The sequence below is a fragment of the Panicum virgatum genome, chromosome 3N (assembly GCF_016808335.1).
Source record: "Panicum virgatum strain AP13 chromosome 3N, P.virgatum_v5, whole genome shotgun sequence".
NCBI classification, from domain to species: domain Eukaryota; kingdom Viridiplantae; phylum Streptophyta; class Magnoliopsida; order Poales; family Poaceae; genus Panicum; species Panicum virgatum.
Window position 1 is genome coordinate 27,482,916 of NC_053147.1, and position 24,182 is coordinate 27,507,097.

General features: G+C 46.9%; 3 protein-coding genes and 1 long non-coding RNA gene across 4 annotated transcripts; all 4 read right to left on the minus strand.

Moving 5' to 3' along the window:
* Positions 1–2,545: 2,545 nt before the first annotated feature.
* On the minus strand, positions 2,546–5,897 carry LOC120665471 (tubulin beta-2 chain-like). Its single transcript, XM_039945045.1, has 4 exons — positions 5,683–5,897; positions 5,127–5,531; positions 4,760–5,029; positions 2,546–3,500 (listed from the first exon to the last, which is right to left on the minus strand). The coding sequence occupies exons 2-4, from the start codon at positions 5,518–5,520 to the stop codon at positions 2,824–2,826; spliced, it is 1,341 nt and encodes a 446-aa protein (XP_039800979.1). The 5' UTR covers positions 5,521–5,531; positions 5,683–5,897; the 3' UTR covers positions 2,546–2,823.
* Positions 5,898–15,764: 9,867 nt separating this feature from the next.
* On the minus strand, positions 15,765–16,717 carry LOC120667467. The gene is made up of 2 exons (XR_005672196.1): positions 16,384–16,717; positions 15,765–16,300 (listed from the first exon to the last, which is right to left on the minus strand). It is a non-coding gene; the product is annotated as an uncharacterized LOC120667467 (long non-coding RNA).
* A 1,703-nt stretch (positions 16,718–18,420) lies between these two features.
* Positions 18,421–19,663, minus strand: LOC120667712 (endo-1,3;1,4-beta-D-glucanase-like). Its single transcript, XM_039947731.1, has 4 exons — positions 19,558–19,663; positions 19,383–19,472; positions 19,179–19,312; positions 18,421–18,561 (listed from the first exon to the last, which is right to left on the minus strand). The coding sequence occupies exons 1-4, from the start codon at positions 19,661–19,663 to the stop codon at positions 18,421–18,423; spliced, it is 471 nt and encodes a 156-aa protein (XP_039803665.1).
* A 600-nt stretch (positions 19,664–20,263) lies between these two features.
* Positions 20,264–22,613, minus strand: LOC120665472. The gene is made up of 2 exons (XM_039945047.1): positions 21,232–22,613; positions 20,264–20,391 (listed from the first exon to the last, which is right to left on the minus strand). The coding sequence occupies exon 1, from the start codon at positions 22,577–22,579 to the stop codon at positions 21,416–21,418; it is 1,164 nt and encodes a 387-aa protein (XP_039800981.1). The 5' UTR covers positions 22,580–22,613; the 3' UTR covers positions 20,264–20,391; positions 21,232–21,415.
* Between the last annotated feature and the right edge of the window lie 1,569 nt (positions 22,614–24,182).

The following is a 24,182-nucleotide window of genomic DNA, read 5'->3' on the forward strand; positions in this document are numbered from 1 at the left end:
CACCATATCGTTGTTCATGTCGTTCGCTAGTGTGACAACTATTTGGGATACCCACGAACCATATTAATACGTGTCCCCATGTCGTTGTTTGCACTCTATTCTTATTTATACTCATTGTCGTGTTATGGAAGGTAAGGTTTTGCGTCTAGCTTGTTACACCATGTCTTGTGGTCAGCTATATCACGTTGTGAGTTCTTTTGGCACGCGGTTGTAGTATCACCGTTAAAAAAATGGTAGTCAACGTGAATGCTCCTAATAACTTAACTCATCTTGTTAGTCCAAAGACTCATTTAGGTCACAAGTCGACGCACTACCTTTTTGCTAACTTTGAAATAGAGTTTCTATTTTGTTTGCTTATGTTCCCTAGTGCAGTCATAGATTTTTGCGGTGTTAGATGAAGAAATAATTTTGCACAATATAAAAAATTTATTGAGAATTTAATTATCTTACTAGTACAATAAGATGTAATAAAGAAATCGGCCTCGCATCTATGATATATAGTATTAAAGAAAAATTATTTAAAAAGTTTGATTACATTGAACAACTACTTAAACAACCAAATATTTATTAATAATGTAGCAGTCCACTCTATTTTAAATCTAAACTAACCCACATTCCGGTATGAAGTTTCTTCAGTTTTAATTTCTTAAAGACTGTCGCAGTATCATGTACTCATGCACGTACTTCAATTCAGATTTGTGGCCTTCCGGAGCCATTCGAGGACGATCGGCTGGGGATCGGAGGACGGCCGTTCGGCGCGGGGAAATGGCTTTCGGGCGCGGCATGGTGGCCGTCGGGCACGATCTGGTGGCCATCCGACACGACGTGGTGATTCCGTGATTGTCGGGCGCATCGGTCGTCAGGTGCGGCATGGTGGGCATCCGGCGAGGAGACTGTCAAGAGCCGAGCTTTGGAACGTGAGAAGGTCGTTCGATGATCGTTGAGGAGGCCGTCAGATGCAATGTCAGAGTACGGTGCAAATGTTGCTTTCAAATGTTTCAACTTTTATATAATAATAGTGGAGGCACATATTTAATTTTTCTTCCATCAAGCAACGATGTTATTTATTTTACTTTTAAAAATAATTTATATTTTTGTTCCTTCTATAAAATAATAATATCTATTATTATCCTTCCAAAATAAATAATGACGCGAAATTATGGGCATGTGCAAAGAAAAATAAAGTGTGTGCCAAAAAAGTAATATACGGGTAAAAGAGGTGGGTAAATTAAAAAATTGCTGGTGTAAAAAGTATTAGCTTTTTGGTAGAAACCTTTTTCTTCTATCAAAAGATAAAGATGGGTATCTACTCTTTTTTGTCAAATATTTTGGGCTGACATGTGAAATCTCCGTAAGAGGTACGGTGAGTCTAATCTTTACCAGAAATGGTAATATACATTTATGACTCGTTTCAAAGGTGGGCTGGCGGACCATTTGACAGCAAGCCTAGCCAAAACGAGGACAATGGGCCCAAGTCATTGCAAACTCAGTGGACTCTACAGTTTGAGTTTTTTTTTTAGACTACTATTTGAGATTTTGATCAGATAGTTTGAGAACTACTTGAGTGGGGCACTACATTTTAGATGACTTCAGGATATTATAGCTTCCATATTATGACAATTTGTGGGGACATGAGTTGATAAACAAATATGTAAAATGGTGCCTTCACTGTTTCTGTGTTTCATGCATTTTCGCTGTTGTGAGTGACTAATTTGATGAGCACTTGTTTTATTCTTCTACATGGTCTAGAGAAACAACATGCCTCAATTATTGGTCAGATTTTCAGTTTGTAGTACGCTGGTTGATATGGTCTTTACTCGCATGAAGAAAGGTAACTTTTCAATTCAAAAAATTAGGGCGTGTTTAGTTCGCGAATTTTTTTGGGTTCAACTATTGTAACACTTTCTTTTTTATTTAGCAATTAATGTCCAATCATAGACAAATTAAGCTCAAAAGATTCATCTCATAATTTACAGCTAAACTGTGCAATTGGTTATTTTTTAAACTACTCCCTCTGTCCTGAAATGTAAGGCATTTTGGTTTGTCCCAAGTTAAACTGTTTCAAATTTGACCAAGTTTATCGAAAAAAGTAATAACATTTTGAATGTCAAATGAAAATAATTAGGTTCATTATGAAATATACTTTTTTAATTTACTTATTTGATGTATTAGATGTTAATATTCTTCCCTATAAATTTGGTCAAACTTAGACTACTTTGACTTAAGACAAAGTAAAATGACTTATATTTCAAAACGGATGGAGTACATTTAATACTCCATGTATGTGTCAAAAATTCGATATGACGGAAAATCTTGAAAAATTTTGGGAACTAAACATGGCCTTAATGTCACGTGTGTGATTGTCCCATATGCTGGTTGAAGTACTCGTTATTCAACATGGACATTGTTGATTTTGTTCTACTGGATTAACCAATAGATTGCATGGGCAAACTAAATCTAATGCTGAAAAAAAACATTCAGAACCAGTATCTCACTTGAGCATTCGATTTCCAATCGAATAGTGCAACCATAGAGAAACTCATCGTGACACAAACGGCAACAAGATATTCTTGCCCTGTTTACGGGCCACTCGACTTAGTAGTCCACAGAGTGCAGACAATGCACCAAAGGTAGGAGCAAGCATCATAAAGGTAGGAGCAAGCATCATGCAAGAGAAACTGCGTAAGGTTCGGCAGGTACTAGCGGAGCAGTAGCATCAAGGGTGAACAAACATACCCAGGCGATTCAAGACAGCCCCAAGGCAAATACCATTGCGGCCAGTTGATGGCAGCGGGCGGTCCTCACTCCACCGCAGCCGAAGCCTCACTCCGCCGCAGCCGCAGCCTCCTCATCCTCATAATCAGCCTCCTCGTCGGCGGTCGCATCCTGGTACTGCTGGTACTCGGAGACAAGGTCGTTCATGTTGCACTCCGCCTCGGTAAACTCCATCTCGTCCATGCCCTCACCAGTGTACCAATGCAAGAAGGCCTTCCTCCTGAACATGGCCGTGAACTGCTCGCTCACCCGCCGGAACATCTCCTGGATCGAGGTGGAGTTGCCAACAAAGGTGGAGGACATGGAGAGGCCACGCGGAGCGATGTCGCACACGCTCGACTTGACGTTGTTAGGGATCCATTCCACGAAGTAGGATGAGCTCTTATTCTGGACATTGATCATCTGCTCGTCCACCTCCTTGGTGCTCATCTTGCCCCGGAACATGGCGGAGGCAGTAAGGTAGCGGCCGTGGCGTGGGTCCGCAGCGCACATCATGTTCTTGGAGTCCCACATCTGTTGGGTCAGCTCGGGGACGGTGAGGGAGCGGTACTGCTGGGAGCCACGCGAGGTGAGTGGCGCGAAGCCAACCATGAAGAAGTGCAGGCGCGGGAAGGGGATCAGGTTGACAGCAAGCTTGCGGAGATCGGAGTTCAGCTGCCCTGGGAAGCGAAGGCAGCAGGTGACACCACTCATGGTGGCACTGATCAGGTGGTTCAGATCACCAACTGCCGACAAAACCAATATTCACGTCAGTACATATTGAACAGCAAAGGAGTACAAGTTCAAGCATATTAGCCAGCTTGGTCAACATAACAGATAAACAAAGGAAAAGTACAGTAATGATATGACCATGATAGGTTTGATTCCAGCAAAACAAATTATAAGCAGAGCATAGTAAGATTCTAGGAAAAAGAAACTTGACATTCTAAACAATTGCGTGACTGCGCCAGAAGCTGCATAAAGGCTTATTTTTCAGGCTTATAGCTACTGCTGATATGCATGTGGTTCATCAGTTAAGCACATGATAGATTAGTTTTCATATGATTTGGAACTGCCACATTTACAAATTAGACAACTGAAAATATAGGGAATGATACACCAAAAAGAGCACAGCTTGTCTCGTATATCTAATACTATGACAGGTTTAAAATTAAGCGTTAGGTACCATCCAACAATGCATACACAGAATTGTAACTTATAACAGATGAACTTGGAATGTAAGCAGATTTTGCAACTAACTTCTGACAGCAAACATTTTTTTCTTGTTTTAAGCGCAAAGAGCACTCGAGACTCAAGATTACTAGCACGTTGCATCGTAGCTCACTACCCTGCTACAAACACAGAACCTCAATCACCATCTACTTCTGTAAGCAGATACAGTAACCAAACTATCTGAGTATAGAGTTGCCTAAAGTTCAGAAACATGTAAAATTGCACAGACATTGGAATCATATCATATATATCTAACATTCTGACTACATTTATCAATTTAGCATCCAATTAACTCCCTTTATCTTTCAGTCATGCATGCAAAATATTTAACTTAAGACCAATACTGCAACTTGCTGATGATAAGCTGTTCACAATAACCAACATAATCATATGCAACATTTCAACAGTAATCTGGCTTCCCACCAAGACTTTTTTTTAGCAGTTTTCCCACCAAGACTGTAGTTCAGCAACCGAAATAATTCAGGAGAGGGTTCTATAATCCTAACAACATTTTCTGACTGTAGGTTCCAATCACCAAAAACAATGCCAATAATATGACAACAAAGATATTGTTCATTTTAATCGCAAGGCATGACCAAGATGACTAGTAACCAAGATGACTAGTAAGTTGGACAATAATTGAAAGCACAGGAAACACATAGCAGAGCTCATTATTCAACAGTCAGATAATGTAATTATAACCAGGTAAGGTAATCAAACCATAAATATCAGCAGGCGAGGCAGTAAAACTTAGTGGAGCAGATCAGCTTACAGCTAGGAGTGGTTAGCTTCAGTGTGCGGAAGCAGATGTCGTAAAGCGCCTCGTTGTCCAGCACCATGCACTCGTCGGCGTTCTCCACGAGCTGGTGGACCGAGAGCGTGGCGTTGTAGGGCTCGACCACCGTGTCAGACACTTTGGGGGACGGGAAGACGGAGAAGGTCAGCATCATCCGGTCCGGGAACTCCTCCCTGATCTTGGAGATGAGCAGGGTGCCCATGCCGGAGCCCGTGCCTCCGCCCAGTGAGTGGCAGACCTGGAAACCTGACAGCACGCCGCCCAGATAGAGCGAGACAGACAGCGCCGTCAGAAATTCAGAATCCACGGGATGATGGTGATTCGGAAGAGAAGGGATGGATACCCTGGAGGCAGTCGCAGTTCTCGGCCTCCTTGCGGACGACGTCGAGGACGGAGTCGATGAGCTCAGCGCCCTCGGTGTAGTGGCCCTTGGCCCAGTTGTTGCCGGCGCCGGACTGGCCGAAGACGAAGTTGTCGGGGCGGAAGATCTGGCCGTAGGGCCCCGTGCGGACGGCGTCCATGGTGCCGGGCTCCAGGTCCATGAGCACGGCGCGCGGCACGTAGCGGCCGCACGACGCCTCGCTGTAGTAGACGTTGGCGCGCTCCAGCTGCAGGTCCGACGTCCCCACGTACCGCCCCGTCGGGTCGATGCCGTGCTCGTCGCACACCACCTCCCAGAACTTGGAGCCGATCTGGTTCCCGCACTGCCCGCCCTGGATGTGCAGGATCTCCCTCATCTTCCTCGCACCTGCAAACGCCGCAGCGAACAAGAGTGGGGGAAATTCAAGGTTAAATTCCCCCAAAAATCCCCCAAAACGAAGCGAACCCAGCCCAAAATCCAGGAAAAAAATCAGGGATCCGAAGAAATCTGGGGAGCAGGGATTCGATTGCAGCATTACCTCGGGGGAAGCGATCGGATTGGGCTAACTCTGGGGGAGGGGAAGAGGTTGCGATCGCCGATCGGGGGGACTCGGGAAGAGAGTGCGGGTGTGTGTTGTTCACCGTGACTGAGGAGGGGAGGCGACTGGGGCGCCTCTTTGGCGAGTTCCAAGTTCCAACGGCTCCCCTATACCTCCCCCACTTAACACCGTTTCTTCGCGATATTAATTCCGTTTAAGCCCTGTATCATTATGATAATGTGTATTATGACAGTACAAATACTGTATGATTTTTTTAAAATTTAAAAACAATAAATAAATAGTTAGTTAATGAGTGATAGTATATGAGGCGAATAATTGGAGAGAAGAAGTTACCAGAGGAGGAATTTTTTAGAAAAACATAATAAAATATAGTAAATAGTATGTTTGTGGGAGTTAGAGAGGGGAATGGTCGGAGATAGTGTTATAGCGACGGTGGGGCTAGCTTACCCGGATCGGACGGCGCGTGGGGTTTCCCGTTTCCCTCCAAGGACGCGCGCCGGGAGATCTCAGCCGTCCGACGCGGGGATCGGGCGGTTCGGCCGCCGGCTGCCAAGGGTAAAGGGACCCGTTGCTTGGCCTTTTGGAATTTGAATTTTGAAGGGGTGGGCCGTGGGCGTTGGCTCCTGACGGCGGGTTGGAATTTGGATGACGGGTTTGCCCTTGGGCGTGGTGCGTGCGCGTGCTTCGGAAGGAACGGTTTCACACGGAGTACGGGCGCAAATGATGGGGGATTCTGCGCATTTGTTTGTCAAAAGAAATTTTGAACTCGTATGATGGTTTGGGCGGGAAATTTTTTTTGCAAAATTTTTAAAAGCTTTGACCACTAATTAGAGATATTAAATAAAATCTAATTACAAAACCATCTCCGCAAGCACTGTAGTAGTTGTTGTATCTAATGAGGTCTTTGGACGTACGATTAGAGAATGATTAGAGTATAGTTATTGTAGTATTACTGTATTAAATTATTGTTAAATTAGACTCATTAGATTCGGCTCGCAAATTTGCACCTATCTGTGAAAAGATTTTACAAATAAACTTTATTTAGGGCGCGTTTAGTTTCCAAAAATTTTCACCTTGAAATTTGTGACTTTCTCTTTGGACACATGCATGAAGCACTAAATGTAATCAAATAACAAAATTAATTACACAGTTTGGATGCACATGACGAGACCAATCTTTTGAGCCTAATTAGTGTATGATTAGCCATAAGTGCTACAGTAACCCGCATGTGCTAATGATGCGGTCAAAGGTCTCAAAAGATTCATCTCGCGGTTTCCAAGTGAGTTCTGAAATTAGTTTTTTAATTAGTGTCCGAAAAGCCCTCCCGACATCTGGTCAAACCGTTGATGTGACACCCAAAATTTTTTTGTTTTGGAACTAAACGGACCCTTAATATGCCATACATGTAATTTTTTTTGAATATATCGTGATATTTACCAAACATGCTCTAATCAAAACGTTGGACCCATTCCGGAAACAAAAACAAAAAAAGGGATATGAGCAAATCAACAGTAAGCGTCATGGAACATAGAATGATCATATATAGTGTGATTTATTTTGAACGAGCCGCACGAGAGTATGCTTATTTTACTTATGAATGAGAAGAATAGAACCGTTTCCAGTGGAGATTTTATGAGTTCAATACACATTAATTAGCATGCCATGCAGAATTATATAATGACTTGGCATAAAATTTTAGAGGAAAGAGAAGAAACCAAACTCTATTTACACGAATACAAACGTTCTATGAGTCTTAAAATGAAATACAACATAAATCATAAGAGCATCTCCAAGAGCTTTTTCAAAATCTACTCTCTAAATTATCATTTGGAGAGTCATTTGAGTGAAAATTGTTTTCCATATCTTTGTCTTTTCTAACAGCTCTTCTATACTTTATTTATAGTCTAAAGGGCCATCCTTACTCTCCATCTTTGGCTAACATGAAATCCGAAATAGAGGATATCTATATTTAGATATTTATTTGAAGAGCCTGTTGGAGGCTAATTTTTCATCAAAATCTCTATTCCTATAAATTAGAGAAGATATAAAGAGTCTTTTGGAGATGCTCTAAGAAACCACACCATAAAATTATGCATTGAAGGGATAGTTTCAAATATTATTTCATAGTCTTTTTTGCTTACGTGGCTATCTTGAAAATATCAACATAAAACCCTCCGCTGGAACTAGCCTCTAACCTGGCTAGCTAATAAAAGATCAAGTGAACACCTAATGTTGAGGTAAACACTAGATTTTTGTGCCTGCTGAAATCCAAGCTGCCGCGTTGTTTTTTTATCTTCGCCAAAAGGGAGGTCGTGGTTGATTCGCCACGACGAAAGGAGTATTCTAGAGTTCCTCCCATTTCATACTTCCCAAATTGAAATATTATTTTTGACAGGAATATGGGGATGTAGTAGTTATGTTGGTCCACCAGTTGTGTGTTGACACTCAACTTATTCGGCTGTCTGTGGTTGGTAGCTGGTGGCTGCTGCCTAATGTTAATTTGATTTGAGATAAAAACACTAATAGCTGGTTGGTTGACAAATCAGCCGAACAGAATAACTGTGGTGCCATTGTGATAATTATAGACCTGGCTCCACAACTAAACTACTGTGATCAGTACTTGCACAAGGTGCTCAAGCGCGTGAGGCGCGCGCCGTGAATCCGCTATCTAAATCCCCTTTCAGTTCAGTCCCACCTCTGCTGGACCCGGACGTATGAAGTCGCGGTTCGTGGGAAGCTGCATTACTTCAAATCCTGCACTCATGCGTTTCAATAAATATATTTGGTCCTATTTGCTTACATTTTAGGATTTCTAGAATGCGTCTTCTAGACTCCGCATGAATTACTAAACGAAGTCTATTTGTAAAACCTTTTCAGGGATGAGTATAATTTTTCGTGACGAATTGGCCAATGGTTTTATTAGGTTTGTCAGGGTTTCTAGCGCAGGGGTTCCGAAGTTGATTTTGTAAATTGACTTTGTTTAATATCATAATTAGTAGTCAAAATGTATTCCAAGAACTTCGAGAGTAGTCAAAATCTGTTCTACGGAATATGGCACCGACGACCTTCAGTCTCGCGTACGAAAGCCCAACCGCCGGCCGAAATAGGACGCTTCGTGGTTTCAGGAAGCTCATCATCCTCTCCGCCCAATACTTCAAGGCTCCATTTTCAAAAAAAAAAAAACTTCAAGGCTAAGCTTTTCTCTTCCCTATTATGGAGCTTTAATTTAGTTTCACTAGAATCGTAGCTACCATGCACACATCGGGCATGTTCGGATTCTATGAATTATTTTTGATCCACCTCTTTTTAGCTTAAAATAATTCAATATTTCATGAGAGGTAATTCTAGACTATTTATAAATAGTCTACTTTAAAAAAAACTATCACATCCAAAAAGTGATTATTTGACTTATTTCAGATGGGTCACCGCAGCAAGAGAGGTAATGGAGCTCCAATAATTAGAAAAATATATTTTAAAGACTAAATAGTTTTTGGATCCAAACATGTGAAAGAATATTTCATTGGGGGTATTTGCTTGAGCTAAATAGCTCTTATCCAAATAACCAAGAGCTAGTTCTCCAAACACGTCCGATCATTGGCCATGGCAAACAGTTAGAAAACAAATTGCACTGCACGACGAATCGAACGCTTAGCACAGCTAGCTTGGGACATTTCAGAATTTGACCTGGGTACTAATGATGCAGATTAGCCGCCCAAACATCTATGCATTCAAGATTCACAAGTCCGGAGAAAGCTCACCAAATCAGGAACCAAGTCATTTCAACCCACGACACATCCATTTAACTGAACAAGTACATTTTTCCCTTTCTATTTTTTTGGGACCGAGGCTTGCCCATTCCCATTGAGAAATTTCAGAATTTAGGACTCCATTCGCACGCCCCACTGGAATTGAGACCCAATTCGCAAGGAACCAAGTCATGTCAACCCACGACACATCCATTTAACTGAACAAGTATATTTTTCCCTTTCTATTTTTTTGGGACCGAGGATTGCCCATTCCCATTGAGAAATTTCAGAATTTAGGACTCCATTCGCACGCCCCACTGGAATTGAGACCCAATTCGCAAGCCTTTCAGAATTTGACACCGAACACGCGAATTTCTTCAGTTTGGGTGTTTTTCATCCCTTTTCTTTCATTTCCTTTTTCTTTTTAAACATTAGTCCATGGGAAAATACGAGAATACCCCTACCTTATCGTTAAGAAAATGGATCGATCCGAGGCCTCTCCGTCAGGCTCACCCCGTTCTCCTCTATTCGTGTGTTTGGTTGAGGGTTGGGTGGGTTGGGTTGGCTCCAACCCTTATTTTGGGGGTGGCTCCAACCCTTCTCATGTTTGGTTGGAAAGGTTGGATTGGGTTGGCTCCAACTCATTTTTTTGTTTGGATGGAGGGATTGGAAGGGAGGGATAGAGACAGACTTCACATCGTTGCTACACCGTTCTACAGGCCCCACAAGTCATCGTTGTGCTCCTCCCTTATTCGCCGTCGTTGTCACAGGAAAGCCCGGCCGGCCGCTCCTGCGTGCCGCCCGCCGGCCCCGCCACCGCGCCCCGTGCCACCACCTCCTCCGGGCCGCGCGCTGACGCCGCCCGCTGGCCCCCGCCGCCGCGCCCTACACCACGCGCCGACGTCGACGCCGCAGCTGACCGGCTGGCCGGATCCGTGCGCGCCGCCGCCGCCTCTGCGGGTACCGCCATCGCGCTCGGCCACTGCGGGAGGCGAGGCGGGAGGCGTGGGACACCGTGGTGGGCGGCGAGGCGGGCGCCGCGGGACAGAACGATGGTAGGCGAGGTCGGCGGTGGGCAGCGTGACTGGAGGCGGTGGGCGGCGCGCAGGAGGCGGCGGGCGGCGCGCAGGAGGCGGCGGGCGGCGCTGCTGTCGGCGACGGTCGCTGACTGATGGGGGTATAAACCTAGGGGCCCTAGTGGGCCCGCCTTAAACAATAGTGGCCCAACATCTTATTGGGCGCATTCCGGTAAAGCCCACAAAAGGGTACGGACGAACGCCGGCCTCCAACGCCCAGCCCGGCTAAAGGCTGACCCCCTGGGGAGACGTGGAGGCCTCCCGACGTCAGACTCCAAGGGTCGACGCCGTACCGAGCTACCCGGACCGTGCGATCCAAGAACGCCGCCCCGTACGACGGTCGTGCCGGTCAAGCCAGTCCCCATACGGCTTCACACATTGCCCACTCCCTCCGCACGCCACGCCTGCATGATCCATAGGACCCCCTGACAGGGGCACAGTGCGGGCCGTACGGCCAGCACGTCGCAGCGGATGGGAGACGATAGAGGGCGTCAACGAGCTCTGTCTCGCACGATGCAATGATGGCTTCCCCTGAACACCACTCCATTACGCCAACTTCTGTGACAGGGCAGCACCGCCTGACCGTGGCAGGGCACTCCTCAACGGGTGTGCCGTCCTTCGGGCAGAATCCACACAAGGAAGGACGTGCAGTGGCGGTACAGATGGAGGATCCCATATGGATGGACAAGAAAGGAGACGACCGCCGAGCGACCGAGCGAGTGGCGAAACCACCCCGACTGACCAGGGGCGGGACAACAGCTTGACAACCCGTCGCCCAAGAAAACCAACCTGACTCAAGCCTCTCCACTCTTGACCGACCAGACGGGGCCCGCCGACTGACGAAGATAAAGGACCCCCGGGCGGAACCAAGACACCTCGATAGATATATGTAACCAAGGGCCCCACTTTGGACTATAAAAGGGGAAGCCCCCTCCCCACGTAGGAGAGAGTTCGACTTCGAGAGATTCAAGCTCGAGAGAACATACTGCTTGAAGGCTTGTAAGCTTCCCTCTAAACTTTGAGCACCTGGGCCCAAGAGTAATAGAGCAAGAGAACCACCCCCCATACTGGACGTAGGGCATTTTCTAGCCAGAATCAGCCTAAATTCTCGAGTCATTGTGTGCTAGACTATATCCGATGCAACGCATGGCACACTAGCAATCGAGTAGTTTGATAGTTGGCCATTCTACGAGCCGACAGTTTGGCGCCGTCGGTGGGGACCGCTTTGTGTGTTCATTGCTTCGGTGATCGGATGGTTTCTATCACCCCATTCACCGCTCCAGCGGCAAGCCAGGGCGAGACGATCCGCTTTGGCTCTCTTGAGTTCCCTGCGATCCCCCGCGACAAATTGTGGGCACCTCCACCATTTCCGCCTTCCCAGAGCTTCCAATTTGGGAGTCTGGAGTTCGTCACCGACCAGCTTGGTGCACTCCGCCTCCGCGAGGAGGACGCTGCTCTGTCGGTCTTTGAGGCTCCTCCTACCAAGCTTCCCAAACTGAAGCGACGCGATCAATTCGCTGGTGCATCAGGAAGCACAAGCCCTCGCAGCCTACCCGCGTGGTGCTCCACCACATCGCGCTCATGATGGCGTCCAACCCGGCCGCTAAGGACGTCAATTTGATCCTCTATTCCTTGGCCAATGTCACTCGGTAGCTCGCGGGCGGACCTCCGCTGCCGCCGCCACGCTCGTTCTCCGAGTGGCCCGCGTTCGGCCTACGCAACTTCATGGACGTCTACGTCTAGGAGACGCACAAGATCATGCGTGGGCGCCAGCCCACGCCCCAGTTCGTGGGCATGACGGGGAGCTACCCCACCTCCGTCCATGATCTCCTATGCGACGAGGATCCCCTTAGCGACACCTCCAGCACGGGAGACAACTACTTGGAGGGAGCGTTGGCGCCGCGTCGCGTGTTCGTCATGGTTGCCGCTCCCAGCGAGCTGCCGCCACAGGTGGTGTCGTCTCAAGCGACACACACCCCTCTGGATCACCACGCGCAAGCGCTCGCCAACACGCAGGCTCATGCTGAGGAACTTCGTCCCCAGCCCGAGCATACGCCTCCGCTGGCGAACCCGCCTAAGCGACGTCACTCTGAGCCAAAGGGGGGACTCCGCCGGAACCGCATGGCAGCGCGCGCGTGGGGCAACCGCGACTTCATCAACGATGCCCGCATGCGACTCCCACAAGAGTTCCGTGCCAGCCAAAATATCGCTACGGCAATGGTCCTCCTGCAGACGCTGCTCGAACCGCAAGACCCAGCGCAAAGGGACCTCCATCGCTAGGTTAGAAACCTGGGGGAGCTCGCCGCCGTCCAACAAGCGGCAAGTTCTTCCCTGCACCGCCACCAGGGCACCTCGTGCCCGGCTGGCGGTGTGGGCCACCAGGGTCGGGAGCCCTCCGAGGTGCAGCACGCCCCATCGGCGCCGCAAGCCGACGCAGGCGGAGTGCCAGTCTCTGTGCTGGTACCTGCTCCTCTCCCATTGAGGCCGCCGATTCACGACCGCGTCGGCCCCAACTACAGGCACGGCATGATGCCGATGTCGACCCTTTTAAGGATCACCGGGGTGTCCGACCCTAGAGGGGGAGGGGGTGAATAGGGTCGCTGATCGCTTTTTAACCTAGGGCTCAAACTACTTGCATAATATAAACCTAACACGTCCTATACATGCTAGTTATGACTAAGATTTATCTTTGCTATTCTCTACTTACCCCAAAATACTTGCAACCTATAGCCAATCCTAAACAAACTAATTAGGAAAGTAAAGGCACGCAAGATAAAGTAAATGCGGAAACATAATATGGTAAGTAAACAAGTAAGTGCAAGAGGGATGCAAACTCCCGAGTAGACACGGTCATGTAATGTGGTTCGGCACAAATGCCTACATCCACGGGACACCGAGACTCTTCCGATCACCGTCTTGCACTACACCACCAAGGCGTTGCCGGCAAGTAAAGGCAAGTGCCCACAAGACACCGAGTCTCGTGCACCGCCACCGTCTCTCTCGGTCACCCGGCCGAAATCCACTACGGAGCTTCTCCACCAAGGAGGGGGTCTCATCTTCCCCCGCACAAAGTGTCGTTGCCACTCCACACCAAGTCGGAAGGTCACACGACGGATCACAAGGATTGCTTGCCGCAGCAAGACTTCTCTCAAGGGAGCTCTCGCAAGAACTAATCTCTATTACAAGCACTAAGCACTCTCACAAGTGTGCTTAAGGCTATATGATGTACAATGAAGCTCTATGGTGGTTGGAGATGATCTTTGGCTCTTGTATATTTACTTGGTCTCTAGCAACCTCAAATGAGCCGTGGGGTGGCATAATATATATATATATATAGAGAGAGAGAGAGAGAGACAGAGAGAGATAGAGAGACAGAGAGAGAGAGAGAGAGAGAGAGAGAGAGACAGAGATAGAGAGATAGACAGAGAGAGAGACAGATAGAGAGAGACATAGAGAGATATACATATATATATAGATATACATATATATATATATATATATATATATATATACATATATATATATATACATATATATATATATATATATATATATATATATATATATATATATATATATATATAGCCCAACCCTCCAAATTAGCCGTTGGGAGAAAGGATGACAAAATCCCTTAACGCCGGTTAAACCGACTCTCCAATTTTTGTCATCACCAGTTTAACCGGTGAGTGTATTTTCCCAGCAACTATCCGTTACAATCTTCCAAAGGCTATTTGATCAATCGATCGACGCTCTCAAAATTAACGTCGGTTTAACCGGTGAGTGCAAGCTCAGAAACCCCCCGAAAAATGGAGTCTCTGGACAACTGCACCGACGCTCACTTTTTCTTTATCATCGGTTTAACCGGTGCCACTGGGTCAGTCTTCACTTCAAGTCATTGCACCGACAAGTTGTCTTCAGGCATCGTCGGTTCAACCGGTGCAAAACCCTAGTTTGCCTTCTGGGTCCATTGCACCGATGAGTACAATTTGCCTAACGTCGGTTTAACCGGTGCCTAACGTTGGTTTAACCGGTGATAGCAAATTGTCTCTGTCTTGTTCGTTTTGATTTGAATTTCTTCACGGTCTCTTCAATTCTTATCCCTTGGACCGAAGAGGTTTCGGGCCTAGCTACGCCTATCTTCTCTTTGTCATCAATTGAACCTAAAAGCCTGAGAATGGTCATCTTAACAATCATATTAGTCCAAGTGTTGTGTTGTCTATATCAATCACCAAAACATTATATTGAAATATGGCATGAGAGGCCATTTTCGCTACAACCCTGCGGCCGCCCGCGCGGAAGACACACAGGCGTACGCTCCGAACCCAGAGTTCTCGCCACTCTGGCGAGGGGGATAAAAGATGTGAGCTCAATTGGATAAAAGATGTGGTCTATGCAAAATTATGATTGTGCTCTCAAATGCATACCAAACTTGTCGGCCCCGAAAATCGGTTTTCCTAATCGAATTTCGCAATTCTAATTTTCTCGAACATAGCAAAGCTATGATGGAACATATCTAAAATTTTCTGTAGTTCTCCGTAGATATAAAGTTTGCATTTTTTCGAGTTCGGACGTAAAAGTTATGACTGTTTTATGAAAGATAATCGAATCAGTATCTTATATGGACGAAAGATGTGGATCTTGTGGATGGTGATGGCAAGAGTTAATGGAAAACAAAAGAGGATCACACAAATTAGACTAAAACACGATCTAAACCAGCAATAAGACCTTGACCTAGGACAAAAACTCAACACTATGAACTCTGAAACTGAATTATGCAAAGGATATGGCGCGGATGGTTCTAGGTAGGAAACAAATATGGCGGTAGACTATGGGACGAAGGCGAAAACACTCAAACTAAAAGATAGATGTAAACCTGACGGTATACTTGAAGCTCTGATTACCAAATAATGGGGACGTGGATTCCCGATCTTTCGTCAAGTTCTGGATAACTATCGTTGTAGGCGGAGCGAGACACACCGATCCAGCTTCAGATCCTAAGACCCGAATCCAGCAATCTTAGCACCACAACTCCTCTGTTATCAACCGTGTCACAACCCGGTTGACCTCGCCAAGAAAGCTAATCCCTGCAAGCGCAACGAAGAACACAAGCAAGGACTCGAAAGAACACAGCTCAATTGAAGTGATTCTGCAGATGAATGATTAATCTCATAAGTTGGGGTCTCACAAACCGATGAACGGCGACAACTGTTCTTGACAGAATGAATCTAAGCAAAACCCAAACCCTAATAATGTGGTGGCGGCTGTTAAAGAAGACCCTAGGGTCGTAGAGGGACCCCTGGACGTGTCCCTATCGGGCTCCAACACGATACACGGACCATGGGCCCAAAAACAGTGACGCAGCATCGGGACAGATTATGGACGTCAGCTTTCTCAGATGATTCCCGTCGACTCAGAACGAATTTGAGCCTGAGACTGGTGCCATTGAAAGCGTCTTGGAATTATCTTTACAACCATATAAAGTGCGCCAAAATCTGAGCCCGTATGCGACCGTGGCGTCCATTTTAGTGCGGGCTGTTCCTGGAGTCCGAAACAGAATCGAGCTCGAATTCGATTGGGCCTCCACTTTGGGTTGGACGCCCTTGCTGGCCTCCTAAGGAGGTGGCCAAGGTGGAGGACGTCCAAAGACTTTCTTGAGGTGTTCTCCATCTTCATGGGGTGTACTCCAACTTGGGCTAGGGTCTCAATTATGAATAACAAGTCCGTGACAATGACATAGTAATTTTGATGGACTTGTACTTTGAGAAATATTTGCACCTACAAGCAAATAATAACATGTATATGTAGAATCATGTAAATTGTGCCAAAAATCACTATAAAAAAATAGGAACAAACTCAACTTATAAACAATAGACGTATTCGAAGGTGTCGTGTGCTCGTCACCCATCCGCCCGACGAACCAGCGCCGGCCCCGCCGCTGCTTGCGCCGCGCTCCTGAAGGCAGCCCCTAGACGCCGCCCGACGAGCCAGCCCCTGGACGCCGGCGGCCTTGGCCCCTGGCCGGCCTGGCCGAGCGAGCCCCTGACCAAGCCGGCGCACGCTGACCCGGAACTCGTCCGTCGTGCTTTGACAGATTGATTGAGTTCATTCGTCGCATGCTATACTTTTGTGCTAGTTGTTGCTGTGCTGTAGCGAGAGAGAGAAAGAGGACAGGAGACGAATTGGAGAGAGCGTGCACATCAGCCAGGGATCGATTCACACCAAAGGATAAGGCAGAGGGGTATTAACGTCTTTTCCCATGACTTGGTGTTTAAAAAGAAAATGAAAAAAGAGAAATTGATGAAAAGAGATGAGAAACATCCAAACCGAAGAAATTCGTATGCTTGGTGTCAAATTTTGAAAGACTTGTGAATTGGGTGTCAATTCTAATAAGATCGTGCGAATTAAATCCCAAATTCTGAAAATTTCTGAACCGATTCCAGCCAAAACGGAAATACCAAAGTACGTATAAGATAGAGTACCAGAGCATGAATGGGGGAGGGAGAGAGAAAAACGCCAGCTTTTTCACTCTTCCCTTTCGTCCTCCTGCGCTTCCTCGTCCAGCGGAGGCAACATCCTGGTGGTGATCATGGTTGAAGCACTTTGACCGGATGTCGGGAGGACTTTTCGGATACTAATTAAAAAACTAATTTCAGAACTCACTTGGAAACCACGAGACGAATCTTTTGAGGCCTTTGACCGCGTCATTAGCACATGTGGGTTACTGTAGCACTTATGGCTAATCATGCACTAATTAGACTTAAAAGATTCGTCTCGTCATGTACATCCAAACTGTGTAATTAGTTTTGTTATTTAATTACATTTAGTGCTTCATACATGTGTTTAAAGAGGAGGTGAAAATTTTTGGGTGAAAATTTTTGAGAACTAAACGCGCCCTTACACTTTATATTCTGTCTGACGGAGAAGTTTTATTTTTTTTAAAAAAAACCTTGTAATCTGGATCAGGAAACTTTTAAAGCGTGTTACTGAAAAAAACTGATGAATTCGCCTGAATTTCATAAATTGAGGATTCAGGACTCTCCAATGCCAATACAATGTGCCGAAAGCAAATACATGATGCATTGTGCTTTGCTCGATGCTACTTTTCTTTCAGTTCTGCAAGTCCATCTCTGACAGCAATTACAGTAGCTTGACAGATATGAACAATTTCTGCCAACCGTTACACAACTTTGGCTCCTAAACCTTCCCACAACCAGCTTAATTTTCACACCATAACTTCAATATATTTTTTACTTCAGATTCATCCAAATACATTTTTTCTGATCCCTCAACCTATATCAACCCAGATTCACTGATTAGACCAAAATATAGAGCCCATTCGTTACATATGCATATACTTGTAATATACTAACTAAAAAATGTATACCCAAAGGGCGAGGGGCAAACCGCCCCCGGGCATTAATATAAGAAGAAGACCTCTCACGTAAGTCGAGAAAACCTCCGAACTCCTGCCCCACCCTTACACAGGGGCGCCGTAATCCATACCGTAACCCGTGTGAGAGCGGGCCGGGGTGAGTCAGGACCTATTTTCATGTGCTTTGGCGTATAGGCAGGCGAGGGGATTTTTTCAATCTCGGTCTGAAATTCGCTCCCACCGGGAGTCGAACCCAGGACCTGAGGAGTGCTACTGAGGCCACCTAACCAATCCGACTAGACACCCTTTCGCTTGTAATATACTAACTTGCTAGTTCTATTACAGATTCAGGCATTCAGCTGGATCAGCCTGTGCTAAAGTATATATACAATAATACAACCAGAAAACAGCGCGAGACACCAAATCAACTGAAGATGCAGGTCCTGGACAGCAGAAGAAAACCAAGAATATTGCAGCGATGAGTACGAACGACATATTGCAATTAAAGCTGCGGCTTCAGGGTTCATTTCAGGTTCTTGTTGAACCAGTCGATTGTGTCCACCATCTCTTCCTCAGCACTCGCCACGGCAGCTGCATCATCATGGCTGTATCTCACGCTCCACCCATGTGCCACACCAGGGAAAATCTTTACGAAGTGAGCAACCTGCAGACCGAAAGAGAGAAACCAATCCAGGATCAGAAGCTGCACAGAAGCAATACCAACAGCTAGAAAAGAATCAAAGGCATGGCTGCCATGATTTGGATGTAGCTTGTGAGTTGTGACACAGTTTAGCACTAGAGTAATTCAATTTTTGCTGATTTGGATAGAGTCCGGAACGAAGTTATTCGGGATAGGGTCGGAGTGGCACCAATTGAGGAGAAACTTACCCAGCATCGGCTGAGATGGTTTGGACATGTCTAACGAAGGCCTCCTGAGGCGCCGGTGCGTAATGGGGTTCTTGAGCGGGTCGATAATGTAAAGAGGGGTAGAGGTAGATCTAAACTGACGTGGGATGAGTCGGTTAAGAGAGACCTTAAATATTGGAATATCTCTAAAGAGATAGCTTTGGATATGAGCGCTTGGAGACTAGCTATCAATGTGCCTGAACCTTGAACTTATTTCTTTCGGATTTCATCTCTAGCTTACCCCAACTTGCTTGGAAAAATTTCATCTCTAGCTTACCCCAACTTGCTTGGAAAAAAAGACTGTTGTTGTTGTCGTCTGTAACTCTAGAAAATGGTCTACCTTGTGGATTAAGCTGCTGAAAAGTGAGAACTTACTCCTGAGTTTGCTGAAAGGACCTGCTCGAATTGCTTGATTAATTCTGGTGGAGAAACATGATCGATCTCAGCTCCAAGTATCGAAATCGGGCACTTGACCTCTGATGTTAAGTAGCAGGTGCTATAGTTAGGTTCTGAGTCATTTGCAATAGAATTATAGAAAGTGTTAGAGCGCCTCCAAAAATAAAGAGAAAGAAGATTGACCTTTAATATCATCAACTGTAATAGGCCCAGGGTGCAATACTACAGCAGCCTGGATCTCATGAGCTTTTGCCAGCTCCACAACGACAATTCCTAAATGTGAGAGAAGAAACGATGCTCAGCAGGCATATTTTAAGTTGACAACTAAAGCACGGCATAACCGAAAGATGGTATTTACTGCTCCAGCAGTAACCAGCAGCCCCAATAGCAGACATTCCCTTCTCCTTTAGAGCAGCAATAACTGGTTTTGCCTCTTCAAACCCTTTTTCTAGCAAAAGATACATATTTGCGTTCATGAATTTATTCCACAAAATAATTTTAACAAAAAAGAGGCGTGAAGAAACCAATGCAAAATAATTCCCCACATTTCATATTGTGTGTGAAGTTTAAGATGATATAAAATATGTGTACATCTAGCTACCTTAAACATCATAATCAAGATTATATGTCCTATAACTCTTATACATGCCTACCTAAATCTAAAAATTTCCAAAGCATGCTAGAAATTAGAATCAGTGAACTTTACTAACCAATTAATTTTGAATCTGGTAGAAAATTCCATATTTCTCACTAAACCATTTGCACATATATAAATAAGGAAACTTTTAGTCAATAAGAGGCATCCTAAGCAGATTATTGTGAGTAGGAAGTAACAGATAGGACCGAACTATCCCCTACTGTAAAAGCTATTGGAAAGTCATCACTCATCAGCCATTGTGTTGCCATCTAGATGTCTACATACATGAGGTAGATCATTCTTTGCTACCCTTTTCACTCTTCTATTTATTATTCTCTCATCTTGGTATCTCACTTGCATAGAAAGTTGAAATATTTAGGTTAGCAACAACAAATGAAAACGACAAAATGGCCAGGGGAGAACGAACCGGTTCATTTGATTTTATCCACACAGGTAGAGGCCTCTCAGCATTCTCAGGTGTGTTAAGGATCCCCATGTAGGAAATCTGGTACCACAACAAAGTAACCGGACAAAGCAACCTTGTCTGCTATTTTCCTTCAGAAGATAAGTGTTTGATTGGTCATTAGATTACCGATTAGATTACTATCAGAGTCCATTTATCACTGACACTTATTAGTGCCTAGAACAAACTTGGAAGTACCGATAGACTTCACAACGAGATTTAATAACCAGGTTCAGTTCTAAGACAGTAACAAAACATGTGGCATCGAGTCCCAGTCTGTGAAAACATTCAGATTTCGGCACTTCCAGATAGCAAAACAAACTGCAGCGCAGCCACAAGTATAGATGGTTTCACCCCCGGAAAGCCACTTTGAGATCCAAGCTCTATATTATTGAAAATCTTTCGGAATGTTACTTGCATTGAAACATAACCCAATGATTCCCCCAAATTGTTTTAGCAACACGACATTGAAAACAAAGATGGTTCACTGATTCATCCTCATGACAGAAGTAGCAAGACGAAGACCCCACCCAGTGTCTATGATGAGGTTATCATTTGTTAAAATAGCATTATTTTCGGTCAGCCACATAAACCTCTTGATTTTTTAAGGAATCTTTGACTTCCAAATATGTTTAAAACCTCTTGCAGAGTCTTCTTCTGTAAGAATTTCATACACAGATATGGCTGTTTGACAAACCTTTATGCTTTCTTTTCCCCATCCTATTTAATTTCTGCCAAAACGAAAATCCAAATTTCCCTTTCTATTTTGAACATACCATATCAATAAATCTCAACTCTGCATTGATTTAGTGATTAGTAAACATCCTAATGGCTGAACCTGAACTGCAAACATTTACCATAACACTGGCATGAGGGGCACCAAGAAAGATACCGGAATGCTAGTAAAAGCTGTAAGCCTGTAACCGAAATACCACTACTTTCTTGAATGTTTGCATCTCAAAATAAATAAGCTGGTGGCATCGCCATTCTTCTCCTTGGCAACCTTTGATCCTGATACATAATCTTCAGAAATCAGAAGACTGCTAAACCTCAGCAAATCCTACAAAGAACCAACAGTCAACAGCAATCAACAGGGCTAACGCGGCCGCCGGTGCGTCACGCGCTCATCATCTTCTTGCTTGCCAGCTTTGGTTTCTCCTTCGACGCATCGAATCCCTCGAACGGGATCTCGCCTTTCATTGCCCGGAGCAAATCGGGGAGCTCGTCGGCGTGCGGCAGCACGTACACCTCAAGGAACCGCTTCTCGGAGGACACAAGCGCCACGGGCAGCCGGTACTGCCCTGACTGCTTCCCCGCCCTCCTGAGCACGGCAAACACGGCGCACCTCCGGGAGTGGGCCGCCAGGCTCCGCACGAGCATGGTCGGGTAGAGCACGATGTCCTCCAGGCTCAGCCCCGCCTTGCCGGTCAGGAACCCGACGATCTCCGAGATCTTCTTCTCGGATATCGACAACGAGCCCGGGTACCGCCGGATCATCTGAGTGATGCTGTCGTCGTCCAAGCCGAGGCGCCGAAACAGCGCGACCTTGCTCTCCAGCGTGGGGGCCTTCATCTTGGAGAAGACGGCGAAGACGTACATGAACATTGGGCTCCCAGGCTCAACGCCGACGCGTCTGGCTGCGTCGACGATCTCGTTGATGCGGTCGGGGCTCTGCATGATGACGGCGGGCTGGAGAGCGACGAGGTTGGCTACCTGGTCGGCGGACAGGCCGAGGACGTCGCGGAGGAGAGGCACCACGCGGAGGAGACAGGCCTTCGGCTGGCAGCGGGCGATGAACGGCATCTGGCGGAGCGCGGTGATGGCGCGGTCGTCGGAGCCGCCAAGCACCTCGCGGAGGGTCGCGAACAACGGGGCCAGGTGGTCCTGGACGCTGCGGTGGAGGAGGATAGGGTTGAGCGCGATGAGTCGCGGCAGGAGCGGCGCGGAGACGCCGACGGAGACGAAGAAGTCGAGCTTGGGCTGCAGCGTCTTGGCCGGTTTGGAGACGAGCACGGTGGGGAGCTTGCGGACGGTGGCCGAGATGTCGGCATCCGAAAAGCCGTAGCGGCGGAGAAGCGCAAGGACGGCGTCCACCTGCTCGGCGGCGCCCGGGGAGGCGAGGCGGACCAAGGGCGCCGCGCGAGCCGCGGCTACGGGCGAGAGGCCGCAGCGGGAGATCAGGTGGGAGACCGCAGGGTCGGCGGCGGTGGGTGAGGAGAAGGCGGCGGCGAGGGCGCCGGCCGGGAGGGCGAGGACGCGGCGGTGGATGGCGGCGAGCATTGGGGAAAATCGTGGATGGGGCAAGGCCGTGCGGCGGCGGGGTCCGCCTTTTGGGAGCGAAATATGCTTGCGTCGTACAGGCCCAGAAGGCAACTTCCGCATCGGACAGCCCACCACCACTCACTCTCACGCTGACCACTTGCGGAATGAACCATACGCCCAGCCCACCGGCGCCAGGCGAGGGCCTGCAGCCCAGCACCACACGCACAAGCACAATCCTCAATGCGGTTTTACTTGTATTTCTGTTTCGTATTTTTAAGCTTTGCTAGCAAACTTTGAATTGAATTTCTCACTTTGCGCTAGTTATTTTTTTATCAAATATGTAGGAAAGCTGTGCATCTTCGTATTAGGAAGAAAAATAGAGTTATTCATACAACGCGAATTAACTCGCAACACGCTTACTCACACTTTGTGCTAGTTTATTTACCATTTTGAGACGCAAACAACATTTTCAAAACAGAGATCGACGTCTAAAGCTATATATAAGCATATTTCTTAAAGATAGAGAGCTCGCATGCAGTGACGGATCTAAAGGGGGGGCTAGGGGGGCTCGAGCCCCCTACTGCCTGGGAATCCATGGATCCCCCCTCAGCCCCCCTCTAATTTTTGGACCCCATGGATGAAGGATGGGGGGCTGGAGAGCAGTTGGAGGTTGAAGACGACACTGTTCGCGACATGGGCCAGAACAGGCGAACAGGCAAGCACAGCAAGCAGGCTGAACGGCCCAAATCACCCCCCGCTGGCCCATTAAGCCCACCCACACTCCCAACTCCAGTTCGGCAGTTCCCCAAGACCCCAATCCCCAATCGGCCAATCCAAATCCCTAAATGCAGGTTAGCTCGGTCGACTCTGCTCTGCTCGCGACTCGCGAGAGACCGGCGGCGGCGGCGGTGGGAGACCGGCAAACGGCGATGGGTAACGCAGCAAACGGTGGCGGTACCGCGGCAGCCGGCAGGCACTCGGACGCTCGGCCTCCGCTCATCATCCGCGCACGGTGCGCGCAACCGCGCCACCGTACGGACCCGCGGGCCGCGGTTCCCCTTCCCCCGGTCCACGGAGGAGGCAGGCAGGCAGGCGCCACACGTGCGGCGGGCCGGCGTGGCCGCGCGCCGGCGCCGGCGGGCGGCCGAGCGCGCTGGAGTCCGCACGGACAGAGGGCAGCTCCGCCAGTGAGGCAGTGACATCTGAACTCTGAAGAACGGTATGGATTATCGAACCAGTTAAAACTTCTTATCCCTATTCCATCTATCTTGCAATGAATTTGAATAGTTCCAGAATTAAAGATCCAATATTTGTCAATAATTTGTAGAGTTGCATGATGTCGAAGAGAACATTGCTCACCTATTTTTCGAGCAGCAGCAGTACTCCTCTCTAGAGAATGCAAGGCAACCGAAAACCCCAAGAGTAGAGTTTTGTGCCTCAGATATCATTAGTGATTCTGGAATGCGCAAATCAATTGATGAGTACCCATATGGTTGCTGAAATTATGGTGAAGACGAACATGAATACATCTTACCCATTGGTTTATCGGTTTGTTGGGCTCACATTGATACTTAACTGCTTCATTGGAGATGGTGTTTTCAGCTATGTCTCTTATAAAGAC